This window comes from Notothenia rossii (assembly GCF_949606895.1).
Source record: "Notothenia rossii genome assembly, chromosome: 1".
Taxonomy (NCBI): Eukaryota; Metazoa; Chordata; class Actinopteri; order Perciformes; family Nototheniidae; genus Notothenia; species Notothenia rossii.
Window position 1 is genome coordinate 84,434,719 of NC_136912.1, and position 26,748 is coordinate 84,461,466.

Consider the following 26,748-nt stretch of genomic DNA (forward strand, 5'->3'; position numbering starts at 1 on the left):
AAGAATAGGGAAATACATCGTTGTTAACATCCTCAAGAAGCACAAAGTATGTGTTAGAATGAAACAAAATCTTCAAATGCTAATTACAAGAGCAAGAATCTTTCCATTAATGAACATTTCTAGTGTGTCAGGTAAACGTTTATGAATGATTTACACAGACAGTTTATGCATTTACAGATTTGTTGGGGAAAAACTCCAATAAACATCCATTCAGAATTTGTGATGTTGGCTGTATTTGTATAATTGGAACACGAAACAATGTCAAGTATTTTCAAAAACGTTTAGAAACGTTCTTATATTGCAATGTAGGCTAGATGTTTGAGGGAGGTTCTTCCTCCTCTCATGTTCCTTGACTAGTTTACCATTTCAAATGAGAGCCAACAGTAGGGGCTCTTTGAAGGAGAAGGACTGGAGGATTTTAAGTATCATCTTCAGGGGGTGTTTTATTATCTAACTGAATAAATGCATGCACACTCTTTCCCAAAGAGAAGGTGGGAGCTGCAGTGTATATCAAATTACAGAGTGGAAGAAGGCATACAAGACAGAATAGGTTATGTTATCTCAGTCTTGATGGGAACACGGAGTACAAGTTGCTCAGGTGAAAGTAATCTACTTGATTGATGTACTGAGGGTTTCAGGATGAGATACGCTCTACACCCGGGGAGAAAGAAGAATTCGGCAGCGGAAGAGACAGAGACACAACATCTGAAAAGGACCAGGGGACATGTCAGCTCACTGGATTCGAAGATATGGCTGAATCCCTGCATCTCCTATAAATATAGAAATACAGAATACAGAAATTCGAAATACTATTTGTTATCTCTGTTCGAGTTATCATTGACCTTTAGGGTAGTCTTGATGAAATCAGGTTGATAAGTTATAAGATGAAAGCAGCTGAACGGTGTTACTTTTGCACTGACGCATTTGACCCAGAGGGAAAATTGTTCCCTTTTTGTGAAATTGTGACTATTATAGTCCCATTGGACTCTCACTGACGTGTGGAAGGCTGCAATTTCCATCAAGTGCAAAGTTGTATTCTACAAGAAAAAACTAATTTCTGTTGGCATGACTACCTGAACTGACTAATATGTATCATTAGTTGTACGTTAACATCATTGAATTGCCTAACTTCAAGTTGAGTAAGTATAACAAACAGAATGTACCCTATGAGGAGCCACCATAGAATGAATATGTTGTTTTTATTCTTGGTGGGGGGGGTAATCCAGGGCTAGCTGTCATCAGTCATTTGCTCTCTCCTCTCCACACTCTACTCTCTCTGTTGTTTTTGTTTCTATTCCCCATACAGCGTGAACTCGGAGTGCATAGCTTTTTATTCAGGCTCCTTTTTCCCAGCTAGGACAGAAATAGGTGTTCTCCCTCCTTCCTGGTGGTACCCATGCATGATGTGCTGGGCAGAATTGAGGAGATGGCCGCCTCGCTGTGTTTTCTTATGGCAGGGTGCGGTCGCTTGCTCTGGCTGGCTCAAGCTCAGCAGCTCCTGAGGCAGACCCAGAGCACCTTGGCCACCCGTACTGGGTTCTGCCCACAGGCACACACTCCCACCACAGGATCAAGGTCGAAGACGACCAGATGACGGGGGTGCAGGGTTCAGTGTGAGACTGAAGGAAACTTGGTGCCCTCTGCCAGTGGGGTTCATATGTCTTCCTCAAGATCACAAGAGCTGTGCAGCCAAGCACAGCAAATTACACAGACTGGGCTGGAAGGTACCTGACCACAAACACACATATACACAAAACAACCCTCCCACTGCCACTTTCACTCAACATCCTTCTATATACAGCTAACTGTTCTTCCTGGCACTATTTAATAGCAGGGGAAAATGGCATAGTTAAAGAATGGCGAAACAAAATACCAGAGCAGGCAAAATGTCTGTGCATATACACCCACACAAAGTATACTTTGTCTCAGGCTTAATACCTGGAACCACAGAGTAAAAGTCAGGTTGTAGGATAAAGAAAATTCACGCCAGGTTATGAAAGACAATACGACAGTAATTGCAAAGTAAGTGTGGGGTCTTGCCAGGAGAGCTAGAATCAACAACCACCCACAGAATGTTTAAGACACGATAATCTATAAAAATATCCTGGAATTACTGAGGCAAATATCATACAAAAGGGTCCAAATTAGGTCCACACCTATTATTTAAAAGGCTCGAGTGGCTCTACACAACAAAACCAAAACACACAGTGGTCTGAGCTAAAAATAGCTCAACAAATCATAGGTGTATAAACATGGAGTAGGACAGAACTTATTATATAGACAATAGAACCACAAAGAGCCAGCAAGGTCTGCTGCTTTGCACACTTGATATCATGCAAAGAAAACTATCTATTTTAGAAATATGTGCTTTCGTACTATGGATGGAATTAAGAGAGATTAATGCTTAAGAGCAGTACACCTCTACAAACATGCATTTGCAGAGCCCTGTCTTGAACGTATTACAGAGATTGACTTAAACTCTAGCTGTGGTGAGCTGTGTTCCTGAAGGCAGTTGAATAAAGATGGAATTCTAGGCTTCATTCTTGCAGTAACAAGGCAGCTCTTCTATCTCCTAAACATCTGTGATAAGGCTCCACTGGGCCATCTGCTCAGAGATAGCACTGCAGGAATAATGCTCCCACTGATCCGGCTGTCCCTGATCATCACAAACACAGCCCCTGCCGTATTACTTATTATTTTAAGCTACATATTTTCCTCCGTCTATTTGCTTTGTAGCATCTGCTAGGAGTTGTATAGAATATCTGAATCGGTTATCTAAATGTTGTGAGATGTGGTGTTTGGCCGAGACCCTCTGGGAAGATCTGGAACAATAATTGCAAACATTGAAGCAAACATTACCTCAACCTCTGCACAGCCACCAATCCCAACCTCTTATCCATCATCATACTTAAACCTGTGTGATAGGTTGGCAATGTCAGAGGCTTGTTGCTGCAGCCTTAAGCATGCATAAAACATTTCATCCACAGAGACAGCTGTGTTTGTGCAACCAAGACATTTAACTATAGTGATTTGAGATATGCATTTGTGGGTGTATTGTAGGGATTCTATAGGTTCTCGTGCCCTTTAACTGAGCCCTGCCTCTGAGGGTGGGTGCAACCTGCCCCTGCTGTGCTCACATTATATGCTTCAGTCCACACTGTCTAAATAGTGCTGACTAGCAACATATAAGACTGGTTCCATTACAACAGAACCTCCCACCTAGTTGAGAATGGTCCCTGCTGCATTAAGTGTATACAGTGGGGCAAAAAAGTATTTAGTCAGCCACCAATTGTGCAAGTTCTCCCACTTAAAAAGATGAGAGGCCTGTAATTTTCATCCTAGGTATACCTCAACTATGAGAGACAAAATGAGAAAAAAAAAAAAAATCCAGAAAATCACATTGTCTGATTTTTAAAGAATTTATTTGTAAATTATGGTGGAAAATAAGTATTTGGTCAATAACAAAAGTTAATCCCTTTGTTGGCAATGACAGAGGTCAAACGTTTTCTGTAAGTCTTCACAAGGTTTTCACACACTGTTGCTGGTATTTTGGTCCATTCCTCCATGCAGATCTCCTCTAGAGCAGTGATGTTTTGGGGCTGTCGCTGGGCAACACAGACTTTCAACTCCCTCCAAAGATTTTCTATGGGGTTGAGATCTAGATACTCGCTAGGCCACTCCAGGACCTTGAAATGCTTCTTACGAAGCCACTCCTTTGTTGCCTGGGCGGTGTGTTTGGGATCATTTTCATGCTGAAAGACCCAGCCACGTTTCATCTTCAATGCCCTTGCTGATGGAAGGAGGTTGTCACTCAAAATCTCACGATACATGGCCCCATTCATTCTTTCCTTTACACGGATCAGTCGTCCTGGTCCCTTTGCACAAAAACAGCCCCAAAGCATGATGTTTCCACCCCCATGTTTCACAGTAGGTATGGTGTTCTTTGGATGCAACTCAGCATTCTTTCTCCTCCAAACACGTCTTGTTGAGTTTTTACCAAAAAGTTCTATTTTGGTTTCATCTGACCATATGACATTCCCTCAATCCTTTTCTGGATCATCTAAATGCTCTCTAGCAAACTTCAGACGGGCCTGGACATGTACTGGCTTAAGCAGGGGGACACGTCTGGCACTGCAGGATTTGAGTCCCTGGCGGCGTAGTGTGTTACTGATGGTAGCCTTTGTTACTTTGATCCCAGCTCTCTGCAAGTCATTGACTAGGTCCCCCCGTGTGGTTCTGGGATTTTTGCTCACTGTTCTTGTGATCATTTTGACCCCACGGGGTGAGATCTTGTGGAGCCCCAGATCGAGGGAGATTATCAGTGGTCTTGTATGTCTTCCATTTTCGAATAATTGCTCCCACAGTTGATTTCTTCACACCAAGCTGCTTACCTATTGCAGATTCAGTCTTCCCAGCCTGGTGCAGGTCTACAATTTTGTTTCTGGTGTCCTTTGACAGCTCTTTGGTCTTGGCCATAGTGGAGTTTGGAGTGTGACTGTTTGAGGTTGTGGACAGGTGTCTTTTATACTGATAACGAGTTCAAACAGGTGCCCTTAATACAGTTAACAAGTGGAGGACAGAGGAGGCTCTTAAAGAAGAAGTTACAGGTCTGTGAGAGCCAGAAATCTTGTTTGTTTGTAGGTGACCAAATACTTATTTTCCATCATAATTTGCAAATAAATTCTTTAAAAATCAGACAATGTGATTTTCTGGATTTTTTTTTCTCATTTTGTCTCTCATAGTTGAGTTATACCTAGGATGAAAATTACAGGCCTCTCTCATCTTTTTAAGTGGGAGAACTTGCCCAATTGGTGGCTGACTAAATATATTTTTTTGCCCCACTGTATGTGAGCGTGTGCATGAACTCAATTCCACCAGACACACTGCATGACAGCTCAAGCCACAAAACTCTTCTTCTTAGTCAAAGTATTTTCCTCCTGCAACCACATGAAGGGGGCAACGTGGGAGTGGAACACATGATGTAGGGCTAATCCCTGCCATGTACAACAGCCTTACCGCAGGCGCTGAACACGTGCATCTGCACAGCCAAGACTAGAGGCAAGCTCCACTGAGCCACCGGCACCTGATTCAGGTCATGTGCCACTAAACTCATTCAGTGGGGGCTGGCTCTGGCTAGTGGGTGTGTTTGTGCATGTGTGTGTTTGGTCAGGTGCAAAGTATGTCAAAAATGTTTATTGTGGTTGTGTCAGTGGTAGGGATGGGAATGGGTTCCAATGACCAGTTCAATTTTGGTTTAGAAGTTGGTAATATACTTATATTAGTCTCCATTCTACCTGAAAAGATTTGATGAGCAATAAGAAAGGATTCAGATTTGAAATGCCATGTTACCCGTCTCTAGTCAGATTACATATTTAATCCCATTTAGATAAGAAAATATATATTTGATGAGGAGGAGGATAACAAAATATCTGCTATTATCTTCGTTAACTCATAGACATTTAACCATAATACAAACAGAAGTTGTCGAGACGAAAGTCAGTATAAAAAGGAAGAAAAATAATATCTGATGAAAACGGATGGACAAATAATTATTTGTATGTATTTTCATCTAGATTATTGTTATTATAGGTGTTCAATACCAAGAGGGGGTATTCGTTTTTATTTTGAATAGCGTAGGCTAATTTTCATCAATGAGAAGCGAGCTGTCATTAAAAAGAATTAATGCCGCTTCCGGTAACACGGCAACAAAAGGGGCCGGAATTGTGATGGCCGGTCTCTTGTTCCCAAAGCCACGGAGGGAGAAGTTGGCGACAGTGTGTGTGAGGCTCCAGAGACGCCGTTGTTATGTTTCTCCGGTGTTTATTGTGTTTTATGTACTTGATCTGTTGCCTTACTTTGTGAGAATGCTGTTGCGCAATCAACGGCTTTTTACGCAGCGTGGTCTGCCTGCGCTCCGTTTGTTTGCTGTATATTTTAGACAGCGCAGGTTGTGTTCAGTTGAGGTTTTCTCTGGTCTTTGTTTCCAAGTAGAGATAAACACTCTCTTATTAATTCACTTAAGTTAATGATGTGGTTTTAAAATAACTCACAATTTATCCTTTTAATTAAAATACCCTGAAAAGGCAGGAATGTGACTGAGTTTGTGTTGTTGTTGTTATTATTATTATTATTATTATTATTATTATTGAGAATGCAATGAGGCATGCAAAGTGTTTGTAATTTGTGTTTGCATGTGAGCTAACATTTGTTTGTCCTTTGTGGTTTGAAGGTTTTCAACCTGATGAAAATTCTCGGAGTTGTCTTCAAATAAATAAAGACAAAAAAAAAAAAAATTTGAGTTGTCCAAGCGTCCTCTGTTGCCCTCCAGCCTCTCTAGTTCGTGCTAAATCACTGAATACAGGACAAAACCTTGAAGGACTTTACAGAAGTACAGGAGTAATCTGGAGCTCATTCAAACAATGAATGCCAAATCAGGCTGGCAGGTTCAAAACTTGGACCTAATTTTCCTTTTTGTTCAAACTTAATCTATGTTTTATCAAATTGGAATACATACTTGTATACAACAACACCGTTAATGAGCCTGAGAGGTATTGTGTGCTCCCATAGAGGAATACACAGGTATTTATGAACTCAAACTTTACTGGAGTAAAGATTAGGGCCGCAGGTAAGAATTATTATTAATTATTCAAATAGACTGTATAAAGTCAAATCCTAACATTTTGATCGACCCTAGTGGCTGGCTGTGGTATAGGTCACAATCCCAGAGAGGAGTCTGTGTGATTTTTCTATACCACTCTCTTTTCTTGTCCCGGCTCTTGGGTCTTAAATCATGGCTAAAGGGACATTCGATTAATGATCAACACCAATACAAGTTATTTTCCATCATAATCAATTGTATGTCATAATAAAAGCTATGTGTATTTACAGCACAGTAAAACACCATTGAACATAACATGGGATATAGCTATCAACTAACCACCATTAGAGAGCTACTCACTGGGTCTGTGCGAGGCAGCCGGGGGCCAGAGTGTTCTGGGAGTGAGGGGTTCGCTGCAGACTTGTGAGCTCCAGCATGTCCACCTGTACGTCTGTCACATGACCAGGTAAAGGTTTAAGCACACTCAGAATCTTCTCCACCAGGTTGTCTCCATGGTGACCAACAGCTCCTGAAAAAAAAAAAAAAAAAACATCTATTCAGTATGTAGTGAGAGTTGTCAGTGACATATCAACATCTTTATTTCAGTAAAAGACACAAAATACTCTTCTTGCAGTTTTAGCTATGATTACTATTAAGATGTTAACTTCACAACATTTGAGAAGCAAAAGGTGTGCCCTTTACTCCACTACCTGTTATTTAAAACTACAATTAATATTTACTTTGCAGATTAAGTTGAATAAAACAAACATATTTGTGTGTGATAAAGTTTACAAAGTAGTTCAAAATAGCTAAATCTTTACCAGTGTCAAAATGATAGTGATGTAAAATTATGACATACTTTACTTTTCAAAAGCATTGAATACTATTACAAATGTGTTTCACTTGTAACATGGCACATATAGGCTACATCAATCAATTGCCACTTGAGCAACATCTGAGTACTTCTTTCAGCAAGGTGTGTTATTCGTGAGTATTTCTACACTGTGCTATTAACAGTTGTTAGCCATGTAAACATCCATATACTGTATGTATCCATGATACTGGTCACAGGACACTTGCATTGCAGTTTTTACCTGTAATATCCATTGTTCTGTCCACAAAAATGATGGAGGCTTTATTAGGGGCCGCCTTCCTTCGGTTCTTTGCTTGAGGGTGATTGGCCAGTTCCCCTGCTATTATGCGGCTCATGGGACCCACAGCGAAACTCTCTTCTCTGGTGCCTGTAGCTTCAAACACTGAGTTTAACACCGAAGCCAGGGATTTGATTTCAAACTGCAGTTCAACAGGAAGAGAGTTCATGTCCACGTCGAGCAAGCTTCCAAACCTCTTCTTCTCTGGACGTTTTGCATTTATTGACTCCAGATCAGGTGGGAGCAAGGGAAACAGGTGTGCAAACATGGGCGTGAGGAGTAGCTGCTGGGACACCGGGGCGAACACCACTGGGACGTGCATGACTTCCGCTGTGTAGTTCATGTTTCCCATCCACTCGCACAGCTTTTCTTCAAACTGCTCAAACACAGGGCTGCCTTCCATTTCTGTGGCGACATTGTTGGCTAGCAGGTGCACAGAGTGAGCAACAGTGGTGATGACAACACAGTACTGGAAGTGACTGAGGGAGATGATGTCTTTAATGATCTCCACCGTTGTTCCCTTTAACAACGTGCTTACCACAAACACAGCTTTCGGTTCGTTCACCCCACAGGCTTCGAAGCTTGAAAACTGCTTTAGATTCCTAGCTCCAGCCTCTAGTAAGACGGCAGCACCTCCGCACCAGTGGAGAGACTCTGCACACTTGTCATCCATAAAAATAGCCGCTTTCTTCACTTTCGAGAGCACCCTCTCCCACATCTGGACCGGGAAGTGCGTATAGTCCTCCGTCGTTAGCATGTTTGCTAATTGTCAGTGTTAGCTGAAATGCTACGAATTCAAATGCGCATCAGAAATGTCAGCTAAAGTTGCTCCAACAACAAAACAAACACACGAGTCTCTTGAAGTTGACGTGGCAATTGCACGTCGCAGAATAAATACGTCACTGAAGCACCGAGTCGTTGCTATAGTAATAACAAGCACCCAGCGAATACTTCTCACGAGAACTACTGTCAAAGCTTGTTATCGATTAATCCCACTTGTAAAGCCAAAGCACTTTAAAGACAATAAATAAAATGAACACAACATTACAATTAAATGAATTATAATGTTAGTCACCAAACTACAATAGATAAGGAAATAAGTGGTTTAAAAGACAAACAATTCGACATAATTTACAAGATCGTAAACTGGGGAAAATACAAGATGATTTATATTAATAAACAAAAATAAATATAGGCTACTGCTAACAAAATAAAGAAATGTAAAAAAAAAAAGAGATGGCAATAGATTATAATATACAGCTATTGTATTCTTTAAATAACAACATTCTTTTTTTTTAAAAGGGGTGTGGTAGGAAAAATATAGTAATAAAGTGTTGAGGAAAATATTTCCTTGGCCCATACCTTTGACACAGTTTATCACTTTCTGTGAGCACAGGCATGTGACCTTGGAGTGCTTTGCTCTCTGTGTTATGTCTCATTATTCATGCCAGTTTTATCTTGTTTTGCTGAATGTTGATTATTCTCTCAGTACCAGCTAAATACACGGGACTGGCTGGGTGAGAGATCTTCAGAATGGGTTAGGCAAGCGCTCTGTCACCTTGTGGCTGCAGCAAATGTCTTTGTCAATTCGCAGTAACTTCAAATAAATCTTCAGTGTTTGACATCAAGTTCCAGCTTTCCCGTGTCTCATTGTGTTTCGACTCCATGCTCCTGAAGTTTCCATTACAGTAAGTACAAGTGTATCTTTGTTAGGTTACTGACTTTCGCTTTCGTTGTGGCAGTAAGAAGCAAGTTAGAAACACAATGCTTAACTTTATTTTCACCATTGCTGTTTAAATAATTGGGAAAGTGTAAAGTAAAGTGTTGATCTGTCTGTACTGCTCCCTCATTAAAATGACACTCTAGAAAAACTGCAATTTACAACGACATTTCAATGACTGGAAGTAAATAAAGGATAAAATAAAGTACACTCATATCCTTAAAACAATGTTTCTGATATCAACGGTTAAAACAGCTAATTGCAGTTGGTCAACATGATGCAAGACCTGTTGTGACCAATCGCAAGGCTGGATTCTCTCTTAATTGTGTCCATGGCAACTCTCCGTTTTTCTGCACTTAGGCTACTGATTATCGAAAATTCCCGTTTTCAAAGGGCACAACTAGTTACTTTTTTATTTAAATTCTGGTGTTTATTTGTTTAAATCTACCTGTTTATGTATCAGAAATGTCTTCATCGGAGTTGGAGTCCACCGACAGCCCTGTCAGCGAAGACGAAGAGGGAAAGATATACCAAAGTAAGATTACGTTCACACAAAGCAACTGCTACTGCAGACACAAACAATATTTCTGATTAGCAAAAGAGATCGTGATGGTCGTTTATGTGTATATGTGGATGGGTAAAACTTTAAAACAAGTTTAAGTGTCAAATCAGGCCAATAACTCTGACGTTAATTGTGTCACGTGTTTGCGTGTGTTTCAGTGATTTATGACCTGATCCCCGCAAATGACAAGGAGGAAAAAGAGGACGTTCAAATCTTATGCAGGTGATTAAACTGTAGCCTATGCACAATGTATTTGTTATACTATACCCTACTGTATTTGGAAAGTAGGCTCATTAATTAGATTTACTCAAGTAGCCTATTATTTTGAGGGCTTTAGTATTTCCATTTACTGATCCTTTTTTACTTTTATTGAACTACATTTTAGATGGAAATGTACGTTTCCCTCCACTCTTTGACAACTTCAGTAAGCCCAATTGCTATTTGCAGATTCAGATTCATAGTTTAATTTAATATGTATCTGAACCATTTGGTTCAACATTAAAGTTGTGTACACATTAATGCAAACATGATTACAATCAAATGATTATAATCCCAAATAATATATTTTATTCCAGAATGGGCCACTTGTGAGTATTACTTTCTTAACATTGTAATGCCAGTATTTTTTTATTTTTTTACTTATAATAATAATAATAATAATAAGCTTTATTTTTATAACACTTTTCATGCACCAGGTGCAGCAATTTAAAACACAACAAGAATTGTACATCAGGCCAGACGTTAAAACCTTTTACATATGCAGCATTAGAACATGATAAAATAATAGTTTAATTTAGGCATGCAGTACATTTTGTGATACATAATGTACTGACCTTATATTGAACTTTTAAGATTAATAAAATAATTAAGAAGTTTAAACCACACAGGTTAGACAGGCCATTGTTGACAGTTAGCTGAGTGAACTCTGCTGGCGGGCGTTCCAATTAGAACCAACTGCATTACAGCAATGAAGCATTCAGTTATTATACACTTCTCACAGTACAATAATGACAGTGATCATTATAGTTGCACAAAATGTGTGTGATGGCCCCATGTCTGCTCCCGGAAATGTGCAGCCAGTCATGTGCAACATTAAGAAGTATTTTGATGCTCATTAAATCTGCTGCCAGGCCAGTAGTGTTTATTTGTGAGCTGGGAATGTGGATGTAGGCAATCACACAACTGGAGCACTGATGATATCTTTGGCCTGCATTCTGCAGCCTATTTGCCCTAGTACATTTGGCATATCCTTGCAATTACACTACGTTTCTGTAACTTACGAAACTCAAACAATAGTTTTTTTTTTGTGAGTTCAGGCATTTCTTCTTTTTTTGTGTGGCTTGAAGTGAATGTGTAAGATATTCAAAGGATAACAGTCTTTGGTATTTTATTTTTGGTTCACTTAAAGTTTGGTTTACTAGGGCTAGAATAACCCACCATGAATCCCAACCAAACTTGAATATTTCAGGATAATAGTGTCTTAAAAACTAAGATAATATCAAGTCACTATTAGCCTTCTCCAACTGAACAATAGCCATTCATGGTTTAAAGGGGTGACTCGTCTCAAGGTCTTAACTGAAGTAGCCTGTGTGAAACACTCTAAAGATAAAAATAGGTATATTCACCATATAACTTTATCTCTAGCTCTCATTATAATCTATTGAACGCATTATTTATTTGTTTTTTCACAGCGTCTGCCAAATAAACTGTGTTTTGATATGCAAGTGGATTTGATTATTATTTTTCATCTGTTTCTTTTGTGTCATGGGGTAATTGGAAAGCTGTCCAAGATGATGAAGAAAGTGACAATGACAGTGCTGATGAATGCAGGGATTTTTCTGTAGCCGAGTAGCAATGCATATTAGAGTGTTACTGTTTACTTTCCATCTTCTGACAAAATAAAGAAAAATGTTTCCGCCTTTTATTGCCTTTGTTTGCCTGTTGGGTATAATATGAATGTGCATCATTATTCAGGAACCCACTTCTGTCAAAATGTAGCTTTGAGATAGTTTCATAGTTTTTTTGTGATATATTAGTCTTGTTTGAGGAGGTGCCATTTCGGATTGGGTTATTAGCACTCAACCCAGACAACAGTGTTTCTCAAGTCAATGTCACGTTGATGGCGATAATCATGATGATGATGTGCTGGCTCTTTGCTTTCAGCTCTGGGGATATACCTGTTCCTCTGAAAACTGATGCTGAACGCAGTGTAGCACCTCATACAGTTGGTAAGTACAGGTAGGTAGCTTTAGGGATGGCTCGGAATACAATGAGACACAAAACAAAACAGATTATATCACAATTTTTTCCAATTCATTCTTAAATAAAAAATCTAAGTCTCAATTCAATATAGATGTTGAAACAGACAGTTGACTGGTCAGAAGACTCAGGGAATATTTCACTTAGGTGAACATCTGCTTTTTCCTTTCATTATTTGGTAACTCTCTTTACCGATTATTTCGGGCTTCATTTCACATCAGCTCTCTTGACTGATTTCTTTTTTTGTGAAAATAAGTCAAATAGCCTTATTTGTTTCAGAGAGTTGAGCCCTGTCAAATGTTTTACAGCTTATAATGACACAAGGGCGCTATACCTGGAAGAGTTGAACTATTTCGAGGAAATTCCAGAACTGAATGGAGACACTGAGTCTTCAGCGGAAAGGCCATGGAGGTTATCTGGTAAGTAATGCTGTACTCTGAGCCTGTTATTCTTTCGACAATGTTCTTTAACTTTTTGTAGACCTTTTAATTCATTTTTAATTATTTTATTTTAGGTGCTGACATCACAGATTACTTTAACTATGGTTTTGATGAAGAAATCTGGAAAATGTACTGCAAAAAACAGGCAGAGGTCCATGCAGCTAATGGAAAACTATATCTGGTAAGACAAGATATTTTTCATTTGGTAAATCATCTTCTTTTTGGATGGGCACATAAACTCACAAAGTACATCATTTGGAATACTATTACTCTTGGTTTGATTTGAAGTAGTAATAAATATTTGCAGATTATAGAAAGCATGATGACATTGTTGTTATTCCACTCAGGGCCAGAAGGGGCACACTAGACCTTCCTCAGGTAGCCCAGCTTCCAGGTTGGTAACATTTCTTATACTGTCTTTGTTTTTGTCTTTGTCCTGGATTCTTCACCAATGCTTACTATAACTCTGAGCCTGGAGAAACTGGCAGCTGGATGTGTCTGTTTGTTTGTGCCACAACAACTATCAGCTTGCTGCCATCTGTTTGCTCTGATCCTCTGAAGATGGGCTCAGCATATTAGGGTTGTATTGGCAAGGGATCCTAAAGTGTTGAGGTAAATAAAGAGCAATATTCATCTGTTAAAGGCTAAAGTGGTCCGTAATAGAAGGTATGGAGACACACATAGAGTACTATGAATTCATTTTTCCACATAGTTGAATGAATGTTTCATGAATATCTTACAGTTTTTAACATTTTGTCTTTATATGTTTTTATCAAGTTTTTTCAATCAACAATATCTTGCGACCACTTTACACTTGACAATGGTGGAAAGTAAGAACTTTTACTCAAGAACTTTTGATGTATTGGAATTTTTCTACAACTTTTTTTGCAATTTTTTTGCAACATAACAATACCGCTTTCATGTTGATGCTTTATTAATACTGAGCCATATGGCATTCTGTAATCTTGTAATTCATTTACCTTTGATACTTTAGGTACATTTGTTCATAACTTTTCTGCACCACTTCTATAAAGAGCAATCAGAAACTTTTACTTGAAATTAATTTAAGTTAGTAAATACAAAATAAATGTAGAGTAACTTTAATTGAGTTTATTGTAATAATAAAATAATATCCAATACATAGGATATTAAGAGTAATAGACAAAAATGATTCTTATTAAAAAACAAACTCATCTACATTAATGAGTGTCTTGCATGCTTACTGTCCTTAATGGGAAACTTTAAAGGGAAGTTTTGAGCACCAGAGCTATGGGAGACACAAATGTTAGGATAGGCTCAGGTGCTGGCTCTCATTATGTATACACTCATAAGCAGCAGATGCTTGTCATGTAAGTAAATAGCATCCAGCCCCAGCATGCATCATGTTTATTTATGGCCCAGGTGCTGTATGCCTTTTGTCACAACAGCATCTCTGATCCGATTCTCTCCCAGTAAGTTGAATTGTTGTTGAGAATGCTTACTAGCAAGACTGGCCACTTGGCCTTGATGATGTTCTCCTACATCTGCAAGGTCGCCCCTCAGGGGAGGTCATTTGGATCTGAGCACTTTATAGCATCATGCATCTCTCTGTCTTTGAGTGACAGTGTTAGGCCTGAGGGCAAACCACGAAGTGCATGACAAATATATGCACACACTATTAAGTAGTGGGTGGTGTGTTCAATGAGGCTTTGATACAGCAGCCATCTCATTCTCTCAGTCTTAAAATGTGATCTTGCTCAAAGCAGCTCTTGCTGTATTTGATGATCGGTGTGTGATGGTCTTCACTGGTGTTGCCTACCATGCAATATAAAGTAGCTGTCCTTTGGGATTCAGTAACCATTTCCCTCTTATTTTTAATTCCTATTCCATCAGAATGTAAAAGTAAGCATTTGCTCCCTCCCTACAACATTATTGAGTTCAATTCTTTATTTGGTGTGTATTTCAAAGCTAAAGCAAGCAGAAAAAAGACATTGAGGAGCTCTAAGCACTTCCCTTTTAAGCTGCCATTAGATGTAGTTGTTATTCCTTTTTCCTGTATGTGTTTCTCTGCTGATGATTAAGTCCTAGTGACAGAAATGGGTTATTGTCCCATCTGTGTGTGTGTGTGTGTGTGTGTGTGTGTGTGTGTGTGTGTGAAGGAAGCAGGACCCAAATGCAGATATAAACTGAAAAAACTCCTTTATTTCAAGGCCATATGATATAAACAAAGACAAAAGAGAACACTTACCGAAGAACTAGTCATGACACAAGACGAACCGACAAAGACAGAAAACCCAGAACTTAAATACACAAAAGACTAATCACACAACAAGCAGAGATGGGGTCGTTACTAAAAAAAAAGTAATATATTACATATTACTTTTTAAAAAAGTAATATATTACACTACTTCGTTACCGTCTACATAAAAGTTACTATACTCATTACTTTAATTGCAGGGCCGGCCCGCCCCTCCCTACAGGCAGATCACGCAGACTGCGGCGCACCTACAGTGTAAGCGCGCCACAGTTTTGCCTCTGCGAGACTCCACTTGCACCCCCAATTACTATTGCATTAAGGAAGACATAACACAAGTCTTTCTTTTGATATGCTCTTTAATAAAATAGGCTACCAGCCTACCACAACAAGCTAACAGTCTGTGAAACGTAAAGACACTAATTAATGAAACCAGTTCAAGACACATTATTCTTATTATCATTCTTTATGAGCGTCGTAACGGTAAGGTATCTAAGTACTGATTTAGTTTTCCATAACTTAGTAACAGAGATGGTCAAACTAAAGTGGTAGAGACATGGCAGAATTCCTACAATGAAGCGGGACATTGAACTGTTCACCCGTGAGAGGGCAATCAAGAAAAGAGAGCGAGCGGCCCCGTTGAGGAAGTTTACAGATGAAAAGACTCAGCCATGTTTATGCAGCCCTGCACGTGGAGATGTGGACGGGCAAATCGCGCAGATTACGTAGGCCTACATGTATACAAACCTGCGGCGGCGGAAACCCCTCTTGTCTGTCAGTGAGAGTGATTATTTTATAAAAGTAACGCGTGTCGGGGCAATGTTAGTAACTGTAGTGTGATTACTGAATTATAAAAGTAACGCGTTACACTACTCCGTTACCGACAAAAGTAATGTTATTACAGAAATTACTTTGTAACGCGTTACACCCAACTCTGACAACAAGACACAGACGAGGAAGGAGGAGGAAACACAGGGGCCACAGGTGAACATAATCAGACAATTAGACACACCAGGGAAACTAACGACAGGAGAAAAAACACAAGGAAAAGGACCAGACAATAAACAGGAGGAAAACATGCCAGGGAAAACAGCAAAACATCCAAACCTACACATAGACCGTGACATAACCTAAACATACAAAACTACCAACGTGACTTGAGCCTAGGAGTGTGACAGAACCCCCCCCCCCCCCTCAAGGGACGGATCCCAGACGTCCCCAAAAAAACAAAACAAAGTCCAGCTGGGTGGGTGGAGGGGGTCCGGAGGACGGGTGGAGGGCGGATGGCCCGGGGGCAAGGCAGAGACCATGGATGGGTTCTCGGGCGGACGGCCCGGAGGCAAGGCAGAGTCCAAAAAGGGGAACTCGGGCGGACGGCCCGGGGGCAAGGCAGAGTTCAAAAAGGGGAACTCGGGCGGACGGCCCGGGGGCAAAGCAGAGTTCAAAAAGTGGGTCTCAGGCGGACGGCCCGGGGGCAAGGCAGAGTTCGAGGAGGGGCGAAGACCACAGCTCTCAGGGGACCGGGCAGGAGCCGGTGTTGACCGGACAGGAACCGGAGCCGGTGGAACGGGTGTTGGCAAGATTCTCCACGGAAGAGGACAAGGAGTTGGCAGGACCCCCGGCGATACAGGTGATGTCGAGGCCTCCAACGGGACAGGACACAGGGCCGGCAGGACCCCCGGTAGAAGAGTAGTCGGCGGGACCCCCAACGGACAGGACACAGGGCCGGCAGGACCCCCGGCAGGAGAGCCGTCGGCGGGGCCTCCAACGGCACAGGACACAGGGCTGGCAGGACCCCCGGCAGAAGAGTAGTCTGCGGGCCCTCCAGTGGCACAGGACACAGGGCTGGCAGGACCCCCGGCAGAAGAGTAGTCGGCGGGGCCTCCAACGGCACAGGACACAGGGCTGGCAGGACCACCGGCAGAAGAGTAGTCGGCGGGGCCTCCAACGGCACAGGACACAGGGCTGGCAGGACCACCGGCAGAAGAGTAGTCGGCGGGGCCTCCAACGGCACGGGACACAGGGCTGGGAGGAACACCGGCAGAAGAGTAGTCGGCGGGGCCTCCAACAGCACAGGACACAGGGCTGGCAGGACCACCCGCAGAAGAGTAGTCGGCGGGGCCTCCAACGGCACAGGACATAGGGCTGGCAGGACCCCCAGCGGAACCTCCAACGGCACAAGAGTAGGGACTTGAGTGGAGACTCGAGAGGAAACTTGAGAGGGAACTTGGGTAGGAAATCGAGAGGGAACTCGAGAGGGTACTTGAGAGGGAACTCAAGAGGGTACTCGAGAGGGAACTCAAGAGGGTACTCGAGAGGAGACTCAAGAGGGAACTCGAGAGGAGACTTGGGTAGGAACTCGAGAGGAGACTCGGGTAGGAACTCGAGAGGAGACTCGGGTAGGAACTCGAGAGGAGACTCGGGTAGGAACTTGAGAGGAGACTGGAGAGGAGACTCGAGAGGGAACTCGAGAGGATACTCGAGAGGAGACTTGAGAGGTGACTTGAGAGAGGGCTTGGGTAGGAACTTGAGAGGAGACTGGAGAGGGGACTTGAGCTGGGACTTGAAAGGAGACTTGAGAGGTGTCTCGGGAGGTAGCTCGAGAGGAGACTTGAGAGGTGACTTGAGAATTGTCTTGAAAGGGGACTCGAGATGGGACTCAAGAGGTAGCTCGAGAGGATACTTGAGAGGGGACTCGGGTAGGAACTTGAGAGGAGACTGGAGAGGGGACTTGAGCAGGGACTTGAGAGGAGACTCGAGAGGGAACTCGAGAGGATACTTGAGAGGGAACTCGAGAGGATACTTGAGAGGGAACTCGAGAGGTGACTTGAGAGGTGACTTGAGAGAGGGCTCGGGTAGGAACTTGAGAGGAGACTGGAGAGGGGACTTGAGATAGGTTTGGAGAAGGGTCTTGAGAAGGAACTTGTGTCGGTCGGTATGCCGACAGGACACAGGGAGCTGGCGTCGGCTGAACAGCCAACTGGAGACGAGGAGCTGGAGTCGGCCGGTATGCCGACAGGAGTCGGGGAGCTGGCGTTGGTCGGTACGCCGACAGAACTCGGGGAGCTGGCGTTGGCCGGTAAGCCAGTCCTGGAACCGAAACTGGAGTCGGAACCATGGGTACTGGCGCCGGTACTGAAGCCAGAACCATGGCTTTAAAGTCCAGTTCTGGAGCCGGAAACATGGCTGTAAGGTCTGGTTCTGGAGCCGGAAACATGACTGCTGGGGCCGGCACTGGAGCCGGGAACATGGCTGTATGGTCCGGTTCTGGAGCCGGAAACATGACTGCTGGGGCCGGCACTGGAGCCGGGACCATGGCTGTGAGGTCCGGTTCTGGAGCCGGAAACATGGCTGTAAGGTCCGGAGCTGAAGCAGAGACCATGGCTAGTGGGGCCGGCACTGGAGCCGGAACATTGTCTGATTATGTTCACCTGTGGCTATGTGGGATGGTACTGGAGCACGGAACCATGGCTGCTGGGTCCGGCACTGGAGCCGGAACCATGGCTGTTGGGCGCGGAGCGGAAGCCTGGACCCCGGCTGTGTAAGCCAGGTAATGGAGTATGGAAGCAAAGCTGCGTGGGCCGGTACTGGAGCATGGAGGCATGGCTGAGAGAGCATTGAAGGGAAAAGTCTAGATCGGACAGATCCAACTCAAAATCTTCCATATCCGCTGGGTCCATATTTTTGGTCGGTTCGTTCTGTTACGGTTTGTGAAGGAAGCAGGACCCAAATGCAGATATAAACTGAAAAAACTCCTTTATTTCAAGGCTATATGATATAAACAAAGACAAAACAGAACACTCACCGAAGAACTAGTCATGACACAAGACGAACCGGCAAAGACTACAGAAAACCCAGAACTTAAATACACAAAAGACTAATCACACAACAAGACACCGGTGAGGAGGGAGGAGGAAACACAGGGGCCACAGGTGAACATAATCAGACAATTAGACACACCAGGGAAACTAACGACAGGAGAAAAAACACAGGGAAAAGGACCAGACAATAAACAGGAGGAAAACATGACAGGGAAAACAGCAAAACACCCAAACCTAGACATAGAACGTGACATAACCTAAACATACAAAACTACCAACGTGACATGAGCCTAGGAGTGTGTGTGTGTGCTTGGTGGGGGTGGTTAGGGTTTAGGACATTTAAGAGCTGTTTTGTGAAGAAGGCAAGATGACCCAAATAAGGACTTTTAATGCGTTAATGGACCTGCAGTTGGTTTTGGTATGAACATGAGGAGTAAGATTAGGACAAAGTCCTGCTTTTAATAATGTTATATAAATGTACATCAAAAACGGGATGAATCTTTAAGAACAGCAACCTTCTATTATTGGCACTGTATCAACATTTCACATGGATGTGATATTGTAGAGTTTATCATGTGACCTGATCAACAGACAGCCAAGTGCTACAAATGATGTGATTGGAGGAGAACGTAGATCCAGCCGCAGAGGGAGGGTACACAATTCTCAGGTACTGTGTGTGTGTGTGTGTGTGTGTGTGTGTGTGTGTGTGTGTGTGTGTGTGTGTGTGTGTGTGTGTGTGTGTGTGTGTGTGTGTGTGTGTGTGTGTGTGTGTGTGTGTGTGTGTGTGTGTGTGTGTGTGTGTGTGTGTGTGTGTGTGTGTGAGACACACAAAGACACTATTAATACTCACAATGTTTGTATTGCAGGATGTTACTGAGATGTCCCCTGAAGCGGATAGATTTTCTTATAATGGGCCCTCTCCGTCCAACTGCAACTATCTCTTTGCATTTACCAATCCACTACGTAAGTCACCCCGCCACAACAGCAACACACTTATTTATATGCATGCTCATAATGATGTCTTTACTTATGATGGAATCCCCTGTGTATTGCCTTTTCTCATCTGAAGATCATGAACTGAGGAGTTGTTTTAAAAAAAACTTGGGGAGTAGATTTAAGGGGAACGTTGAGATTTCAGGTGGTAAGGGCCCCATTAGAAACCCCTGTGGGCCACATAACGCACCATGCAGCTGCAAAAATGACTAATGGCGTTTTGACAATGTATGTTTGTCAAGCTGCAACATGTGTCATAATAAATGATCCTGTCCAGTTGAAGGACTGTGTGTGTGTGTGTGTGTGTGTGTGTGTGTGTGTGTGTGTGTGTGTGTGTGTGTGTGTGTGTGTGTGTGTGTGTGTGTGTGTGTGTGTGTGTGTGTGTGTGTGTGTGTGTGTGTGTGTGTGTGTGTGTGTGTGTGTGTGTGTGTACATTGTATGGATGTATGTCTTCCTGTCCGTTATGCCATCCAGCTGCTGTCAGTTCAGACTTCCTCTTCGTCTTTGTATTGAACCAGATAAGAATCAAGGAAAGGTTTTTGGCCTGAGCACACAACTGAACACATGCCATATCTTCATCTTCAAAGGTTCCAAAATATATGCGCCGATCTAGGCCCCCTTCTTACCCCTCACATACCCCTCAGTGTGAGCCCCACATTGCCTGGTGAACCCTTGCCAGAGCTGCTAATACAACCAAAATATGAAACATCCTTCCGACTGCAGCTTTGAACAGTCAACTCCAGCTTTGAAGTAGTTGTGTGGCTTTTATCTTGGCCACTCCCCTTTCTATAACTTATAGACCCAGCCTGCTTTTGTAATGCAAATGTGTGTAACGTGATAAAAATAGCCCTTGGTAAAAAAGAAAAGAAAGTGCTATGGCCAGCACATTATGGCATAAGAAATGTGCTGAACAGACCCTGACCGTAGGGAATAGAGCAGAGGGAAGAAAGAGTTTATTTTTTCTTAACATTTTTGTTTGTTTTTCATTGGGCTCACATTATATGCCAAGTGTGTTTGATACAGTACAGTATGCGCATATTTTAGAGTCAAACTGTGTCATTGTAAGGTTGTTCTTATGTCATCTGTCAGTGCAGCACAGTGCATAGCCAAGGTGAGGCTGACTGCTGCTCTGTGCTGCAGCTAATGCTTTCTACATCCAGTTAGTGGGTCATTACAGTCAGTGTAGCAACAAAGATTTGTATGTGTCCTTCCATTGGGCACTAATACTTTGACTGAAGATCATAGCCAAGCAGATGTACAGTTCTTTATAAATCGATTACCAGAAGGCCTTAGATCAGAGTTATTGATGAGATCTACAGACCTCTGTTGCTCTTATCATTTTAATCGAAACAAATCATATCAATCAGCGTGCACATACAGTTTTAAAATAGCAAGATTTAGGCTTTGTCCTCATTTCCAAGAAAACTATATCAATTAAAAGTCTGCAACTAGTATTGATAGTGTGGCTTGTAGTTAAACAAAAAAAAGCCAGCTATTTGACCAGCAGCTCTTAACAGGCTAGAGGGTGTCACTGCAAAAGGAATTGTGCACTTTCTATGCATATTGCTGCATCTCAGACAACAGGGGACAGTAGCCTTTACCATAGGGAAAGAAAACTCGGACTTCTGCTGTAATCCAGAACAGCAGCATGTGGTTCGATGTGAAATATCACCTCCATCTTAAACCCTCCAGCCTGTAGCTCTGTGAAACATTAGCATGAAAGAGTAAGCCACGTAAGCACAATCGGGCGGCAATTAGCCCTCAGCCATTAGCTCTCTAATATGCTGCCAAGCATGGAACTCCAGCCCCCATCAAACACTCACTTGAGATCACCACAGGTAGAAACAATTACTCACTCACGCTAATATTGATGGCTTGTGTGTAGACATGCTGGTGTTTACTGTGAGTGCATGTGTGACTACACAACATTTCTCGACGTCAATTAGGAATAACATGTTCTAGATTTTATCTTTTTTTTGATGTATTAAAGTCTTGGTGTTGTCCCAATAATTTACTTTGTCGTAAGTAATCCTTATGTCAGGTGTTTGTTTACACGCAATACACAGTTCCTCATCAATTAGCATGTTTTTATGGTTAGTTTCTTAAAAGGAATTGCCTAAAACCTGCCCTCAGCACTATAGTACAGGCCTTTCTTTCACTGTGTGTGTGTGTGTGTGTGTGTGTGTGTGTGTGTGTGTGTGTGTGTGTGTGTGTGTGTGTGTGTGTGTGTGTGTGTGTGTGTGTGTGTGTGTGTGTGTGTGTGTGTGTGTGTGTGTGTGTGTGTGTGTGTGTGTGTGTGTGTGTGTGTGTGTGTGTGTGTGTGTGTGTGTGTGTGTCCTTCCTTCTTCCCTTGGGTGCCCAGGTGTCTGAAGTATCAAAGGCCTTGGCTGGGTCAGTCTTCCATAGTGAGCAGTTCAGGCTCTCTCAACTCTGTGGGACGTGTATTTGAAAAGGAAGGAAGATGTTCTACATTTCACTTACAAAGCTGGGAAGCCCTGTGCTCCTTTTTTATATACAATCCTGACCTTACAGCAGCTCTTATTATTCTTTCTCCTGTTTCAACCATTTGTTATGTTCTGTATGCTGTTGAAAGTTGCTCTGAGCCACTTTCACGTTAGGGGTCTTTATGGGAAAAAAGAAGGGGATGGTATCCAGATGTGAATGTGTGCTTTTGCTCTTCAAAAGAGGCTCTATATGTGTGTGTACACATGTGAGTGTGTACTCAGTGCAGCCTGAGTCTGATTCAGAACTGATTGTCTGCTCGATCACGTAAGAATTTGAGCTTTATTGCAAGAGGGACCATTAACTGTTCACCCAGGCGTTTGACTCTTCATGTTTTATTGATGGAGGGATAGGAAAGTAGCCTGCCACATTTTGTAACTCTGACATTTAGAGTCTGATCTAATGTCTTTACCTTAGAAGGAGTGTTCCCATCAATTATTATGTAATGATGTTGTTAATGGATGATATTGAATGCACAGCATGCTTTCCTGTTATATTTTAATTTGTATTAATGCTTACACATTGATCTTCCCACACTTAATGTGCCTTCCTAACATTTCTATATAGATCAAACTAATTTTAAGCTTCTGTTATGGTGTGCCATTTTCTGCCCCTTGAAGGAAAATACCCCAGCATAATCGACTTTTAAACCCACTCACTGTGCCAATGCCTGACTTGTCTTTTGCTCAAACTGTCTTCTGATTTTTTTTCATAAATTGTGAAGCAGGCTCATCTCCAGCAAAGGCAGAAATCCTGTTAGCAAGCTTAAAAAGTAGTTATACTTGAATGTGGCTCTCCCCAGGCTATCTATGCAATTGGCAGTGAAAATGACTGCATTGCATCTGGGAATTTTACATTTTAAAGTGGGGAGAAAATCAGGGCAGAAAAAAGGAGATAAAAAACAATTGCAATGTGGCACACATTGTGAAATTATATTTTCATTGTAGTATAAATAAAGATGGGTTACTCTGTATTTGTCTCAGACTGTACTCAGCAATGTCTGTGCAATAAGACTCCTCAAAGGCTGTAAATATCCTAAAGAGTGCAGTTGTTGGTCAATATCACAAATATGACATAAAGAAAAAATGAAAAAGAATGTCAGGCTGGAAATTACTAGAAAAAACTGTTAATCAGTGTTTGACTCAAATTAATCTGGAATGTTGAGATCTTTTTAGGGCATGAAGAAGTAGTTATCCCAATGAATACTTACATTTTCCTGTTGACTGTAGTACAATTGTAAATTTACTTTAATAGTCATGACCTTTTGTTCTTTTTCCACTCAGCTTACCATTACCGTAGAGGACCCCCAGCTCTGTCTTCATTGAACAGGTGAGTCACTGAATTTGTCAGCATGTGTGCTTGGTACTACAGAGGTCTGTATGTAGGTGTGTGCAGGTGGGATGGAGATTTGTCCGGCAAACAGCACACTAATCTCTATTCAGGGAGCTTTGACTCAGGTGCAGGCACGGGTATAGCAAATTCAGCAAAAATGTTTGAAGAAAATAAAAACATTAGTCAGAGACTGGAATAGAGATCATTAATAAAAGCAGCATTACTGCTGATCATTTAAAACACAACAATTGCTGTTGGAAGCTGTTCCCTAATTTGGAGGCAGACCTAGTGGCTCCCTTTTTGACACCAAAGGACAACCCGTGCCTAGGTTTTCTGACACAACTGCTTTCCTTCTGAGCTGGGTCAGTTTTATCACCGTACACACTGTGCTCTGTTGTTGATCTTGGCAGCTGGACCAATGGCCAAATAAGGTATAAAGCGAGATAACAACCGTGTTGCTGCCTGTTTATCAGTATCCAAGGCATTCCCCTTTCCCTTCTTCCGATCTATGTCACAAACTGTCTGCAAACTCCCACATTCAGCTCTAATTTACACTACTCACATCACAAGTGGGCCATGTTGTACCCGAGGGTCTCGTAAATTATCTTACAGGGCCTGAAATGCAGCTCTACTCAGGTTCTGTTGCTGCTGAGCTTGTTTCTCTTGGATGTTGTCTATATCCAGCTTGTGTTACTCTGTTAGTCTCTTTAGCTTCCTGTCCCTTCATCTTTTTTGTCTTATCTCATTCCTACTCTTTCCCTTTCCCCTAATTTTCTGTGTCTGTGTGTGTGCCTGAATTCACTCTGTGCTCTCTCCTAAAGGAGGTTTTTTCTCACATCTCAACCCATCTGCCAAATCCTCACATCCTTCAGGGACTCACTGTTCCTCTGAACTCTGCCAGCCATCTCCTGTACGCTTTATGAACCGTTTCCTTTTAAACTGTTCTCCAACAGACATGTGTAGTGTCTATACACATAGTCCTGGCTTCACTGTTGCTGCTCAGCCAATCTCTTGGGGATATTAAGAACAGCAGGTATTCCTGGCATGATCTTTGCACTGGCTTTCCCTGCTGTTTTCAGGGCCAAGGGCCCACAGGCCTCCCAACGATCACTTTTAGCCACAAGGATCTGCTTTATATGGAGATTAGTAGCATTGTGCTGCTTCTGAACAGTCTTGAGTTTCAGTCTTTCACATCTTCAAATGTAGTATTTGCCAAAGAAAAAGAAAAAATTGTAGAATCAACTGGGAAAAGCACCTCTAAATAGGTTAAAAAAGAGAAAACACAATGTTAGCATGCTGTGTAATCAAAACTAAACCCTACTTTACTTGATTTGCGTAGCAAAAGCTTTCCAGTGAAAATAATTGTGCATGACTATGGTCAAGACAAAGACACAGGATCGGTTCAATTATATTTACTGGCAGTAGGTTTAAGAGATCCAAGTTATTTTTACACAATATGACTGGTTTGTTAAAGTGCTCCAGACAGAATAAGATGGATCAGTTATCAGACAACTGTTGGAAAATGGCCTAATTTGGGTGTTAACAACATAAAAGCTAATAGAAAGCCTCCCATATACAAGTCAAACATATCTTTGCAGCAAAAAGTGAAATAACTGAATCAATGCAAGAGGCAGACATGCACACAACAGTCTAATGTCCTAGCACATTGTTTGACATGCCAACAAAACTAGCTGTTTTAAATATACCCCCTGCATTTATTTGTTTTGATTTATTGTCCTGTGTTTCATGTTTCAAATTTGACTGTGTGTTTTTTGTGGGATTACATTTGACTTGAAATTATCCAAAATCATGCATCAACTTGGTCTGACTCTCTCTGACAGATGTGTCAAAAATCATTGGCAGTGTTAATGACATAAAAGGAACTTGATGTTCATCATCATTCAAAATCATCAGTGTTTATATGGATGAAACACAGAGGCCACAAAGTGAGAGATGTGAGCACTGAGTATACAGAGGGCTTTGATGAACCATTACGCATACAGTTATTATCCTGTTAGGGCCCTGCCAGCAGCCGCATGCTCACTCACCCAGACTCACTCTTCCATTCACTTATTCTGTCTCCATTCACAAACAAGCCTTCGTATATTGCAATGTCTCTGTTGCTGCTAATAAAAATTGTAGAGAAAGAAAACTGGCCGGGTCAGAGCTGACGAGGAAATGATATATTAGCTTACAATGGGATTTATCGCAGTGTGTTTGGAGACCTGGCGGGAAAAGGACCAGTTGGATGAGCTTCATACACACCTTTACAACACTCGGAAGTTTCCAATTGGAAGCGGGTGTTGTTCCAGGCCAGGTGGCGGGGCAGAAGACCCTTATAGTAGCAGTAATATTACCATTCCTCATGGGTTGGCGAGCACACAATGCTACTTGACAATGAGCCAGTCACTTCAAACACCTATAGAAAACACAGCTGCACATTTGGAAAAGTGCTTTGATCAATGTTGCAGATCAGTCCAATTATTTGAATCCACTGATTCATCTCTAAATGTGTTTGCTCACTCACTGTTTTATAAGTAATATATCAAGTTGAATGATAACTGGCCATATTTGTCTGCCCAGGAAATATATTTTATGAGGAGGTTAAGAAATACTATAACATGTGGACTTCAGATGGTAAAAAAATCTGCAATATTTTTAACAAAACCTGCATTTCATCAACTAGGGTGTGGAGTCCAAAAGATTGGTTTTGTGGACCTGACCTTTCCCTTTTTGTTTTTCAGTCGACACTCTAAAAGCTTTGACGATACCTCTACTTCGAAGCCATGTTCTTCAGGTACATACTGTTGTGTAAACATTCATTCTGTGCATGCAATGCTAGTGAAGATTGAAGACCAGTGTTGCTTCTGGCTATGATGTATTATTGGATTCTTGGAGTTAGCCACTCTGGGAATTTCCTCACTTCATGCTCCCAACAGCCTTTGAATACTGAGAAATGTCAGGTCATTAAAAACATGTTATTTGGCCCTTAAGACCTACAGACTTTCAGACAGATCAATGTACATTTACAGCCTTTTGGAGCATTGCTTTGATTGTTTTCAGTACAGCTTGTTTATATATTTCTTCTTTTGTCACCTGCACACTATATTCTTTTTCAACTTCCACTGAGTTTATAT

The 26,748-nt window shown here is 41.9% G+C and overlaps 2 protein-coding genes across 4 annotated transcripts in view; one reads left to right on the forward strand and one right to left on the reverse strand.

The window, feature by feature from the left end:
• The window catches only part of scfd2 (sec1 family domain containing 2), an 84,809-nt gene extending 76,186 nt beyond the window's left edge, over positions 1-8,623 (reverse strand). Inside the window, exons 1-2 of the mRNA XM_079692806.1 lie at positions 7,693-8,623; positions 6,959-7,127 (exon numbers count right to left, since the gene is read on the reverse strand). Coding sequence (XP_079548932.1) covers positions 6,959-7,127; positions 7,693-8,506 — 983 coding nt within the window. The 5' untranslated portion in view covers positions 8,507-8,623. The remainder of the gene's footprint in view (positions 1-6,958; positions 7,128-7,692) is intronic.
• Positions 8,624-9,286: 663 nt separating this feature from the next.
• fip1l1a (FIP1 like 1a) overlaps positions 9,287-26,748 on the forward strand; it is a 37,100-nt gene continuing 19,638 nt past the window's right edge. Inside the window, exons 1-11 of one of the 3 annotated variants that reach the window (XM_079693139.1) lie at positions 9,287-9,437; positions 9,933-10,004; positions 10,190-10,253; positions 12,195-12,259; positions 12,599-12,709; positions 12,805-12,935; positions 13,078-13,124; positions 19,376-19,451; positions 19,651-19,747; positions 23,563-23,608; positions 26,356-26,408. In XM_079693139.1, coding sequence (XP_079549265.1) covers positions 9,935-10,004; positions 10,190-10,253; positions 12,195-12,259; positions 12,599-12,709; positions 12,805-12,935; positions 13,078-13,124; positions 19,376-19,451; positions 19,651-19,747; positions 23,563-23,608; positions 26,356-26,408 — 760 coding nt within the window. In that variant the 5' untranslated portion in view covers positions 9,287-9,437; positions 9,933-9,934. Of the gene's footprint in view, positions 9,438-9,931; positions 10,005-10,189; positions 10,254-12,194; positions 12,260-12,598; positions 12,710-12,804; positions 12,936-13,077; positions 13,125-19,375; positions 19,452-19,650; positions 19,748-23,562; positions 23,609-26,355; positions 26,409-26,748 lie in introns of those variants that run through there. The other 2 variants (XM_079693141.1, XM_079693140.1) reach the window with 2 other exon arrangements.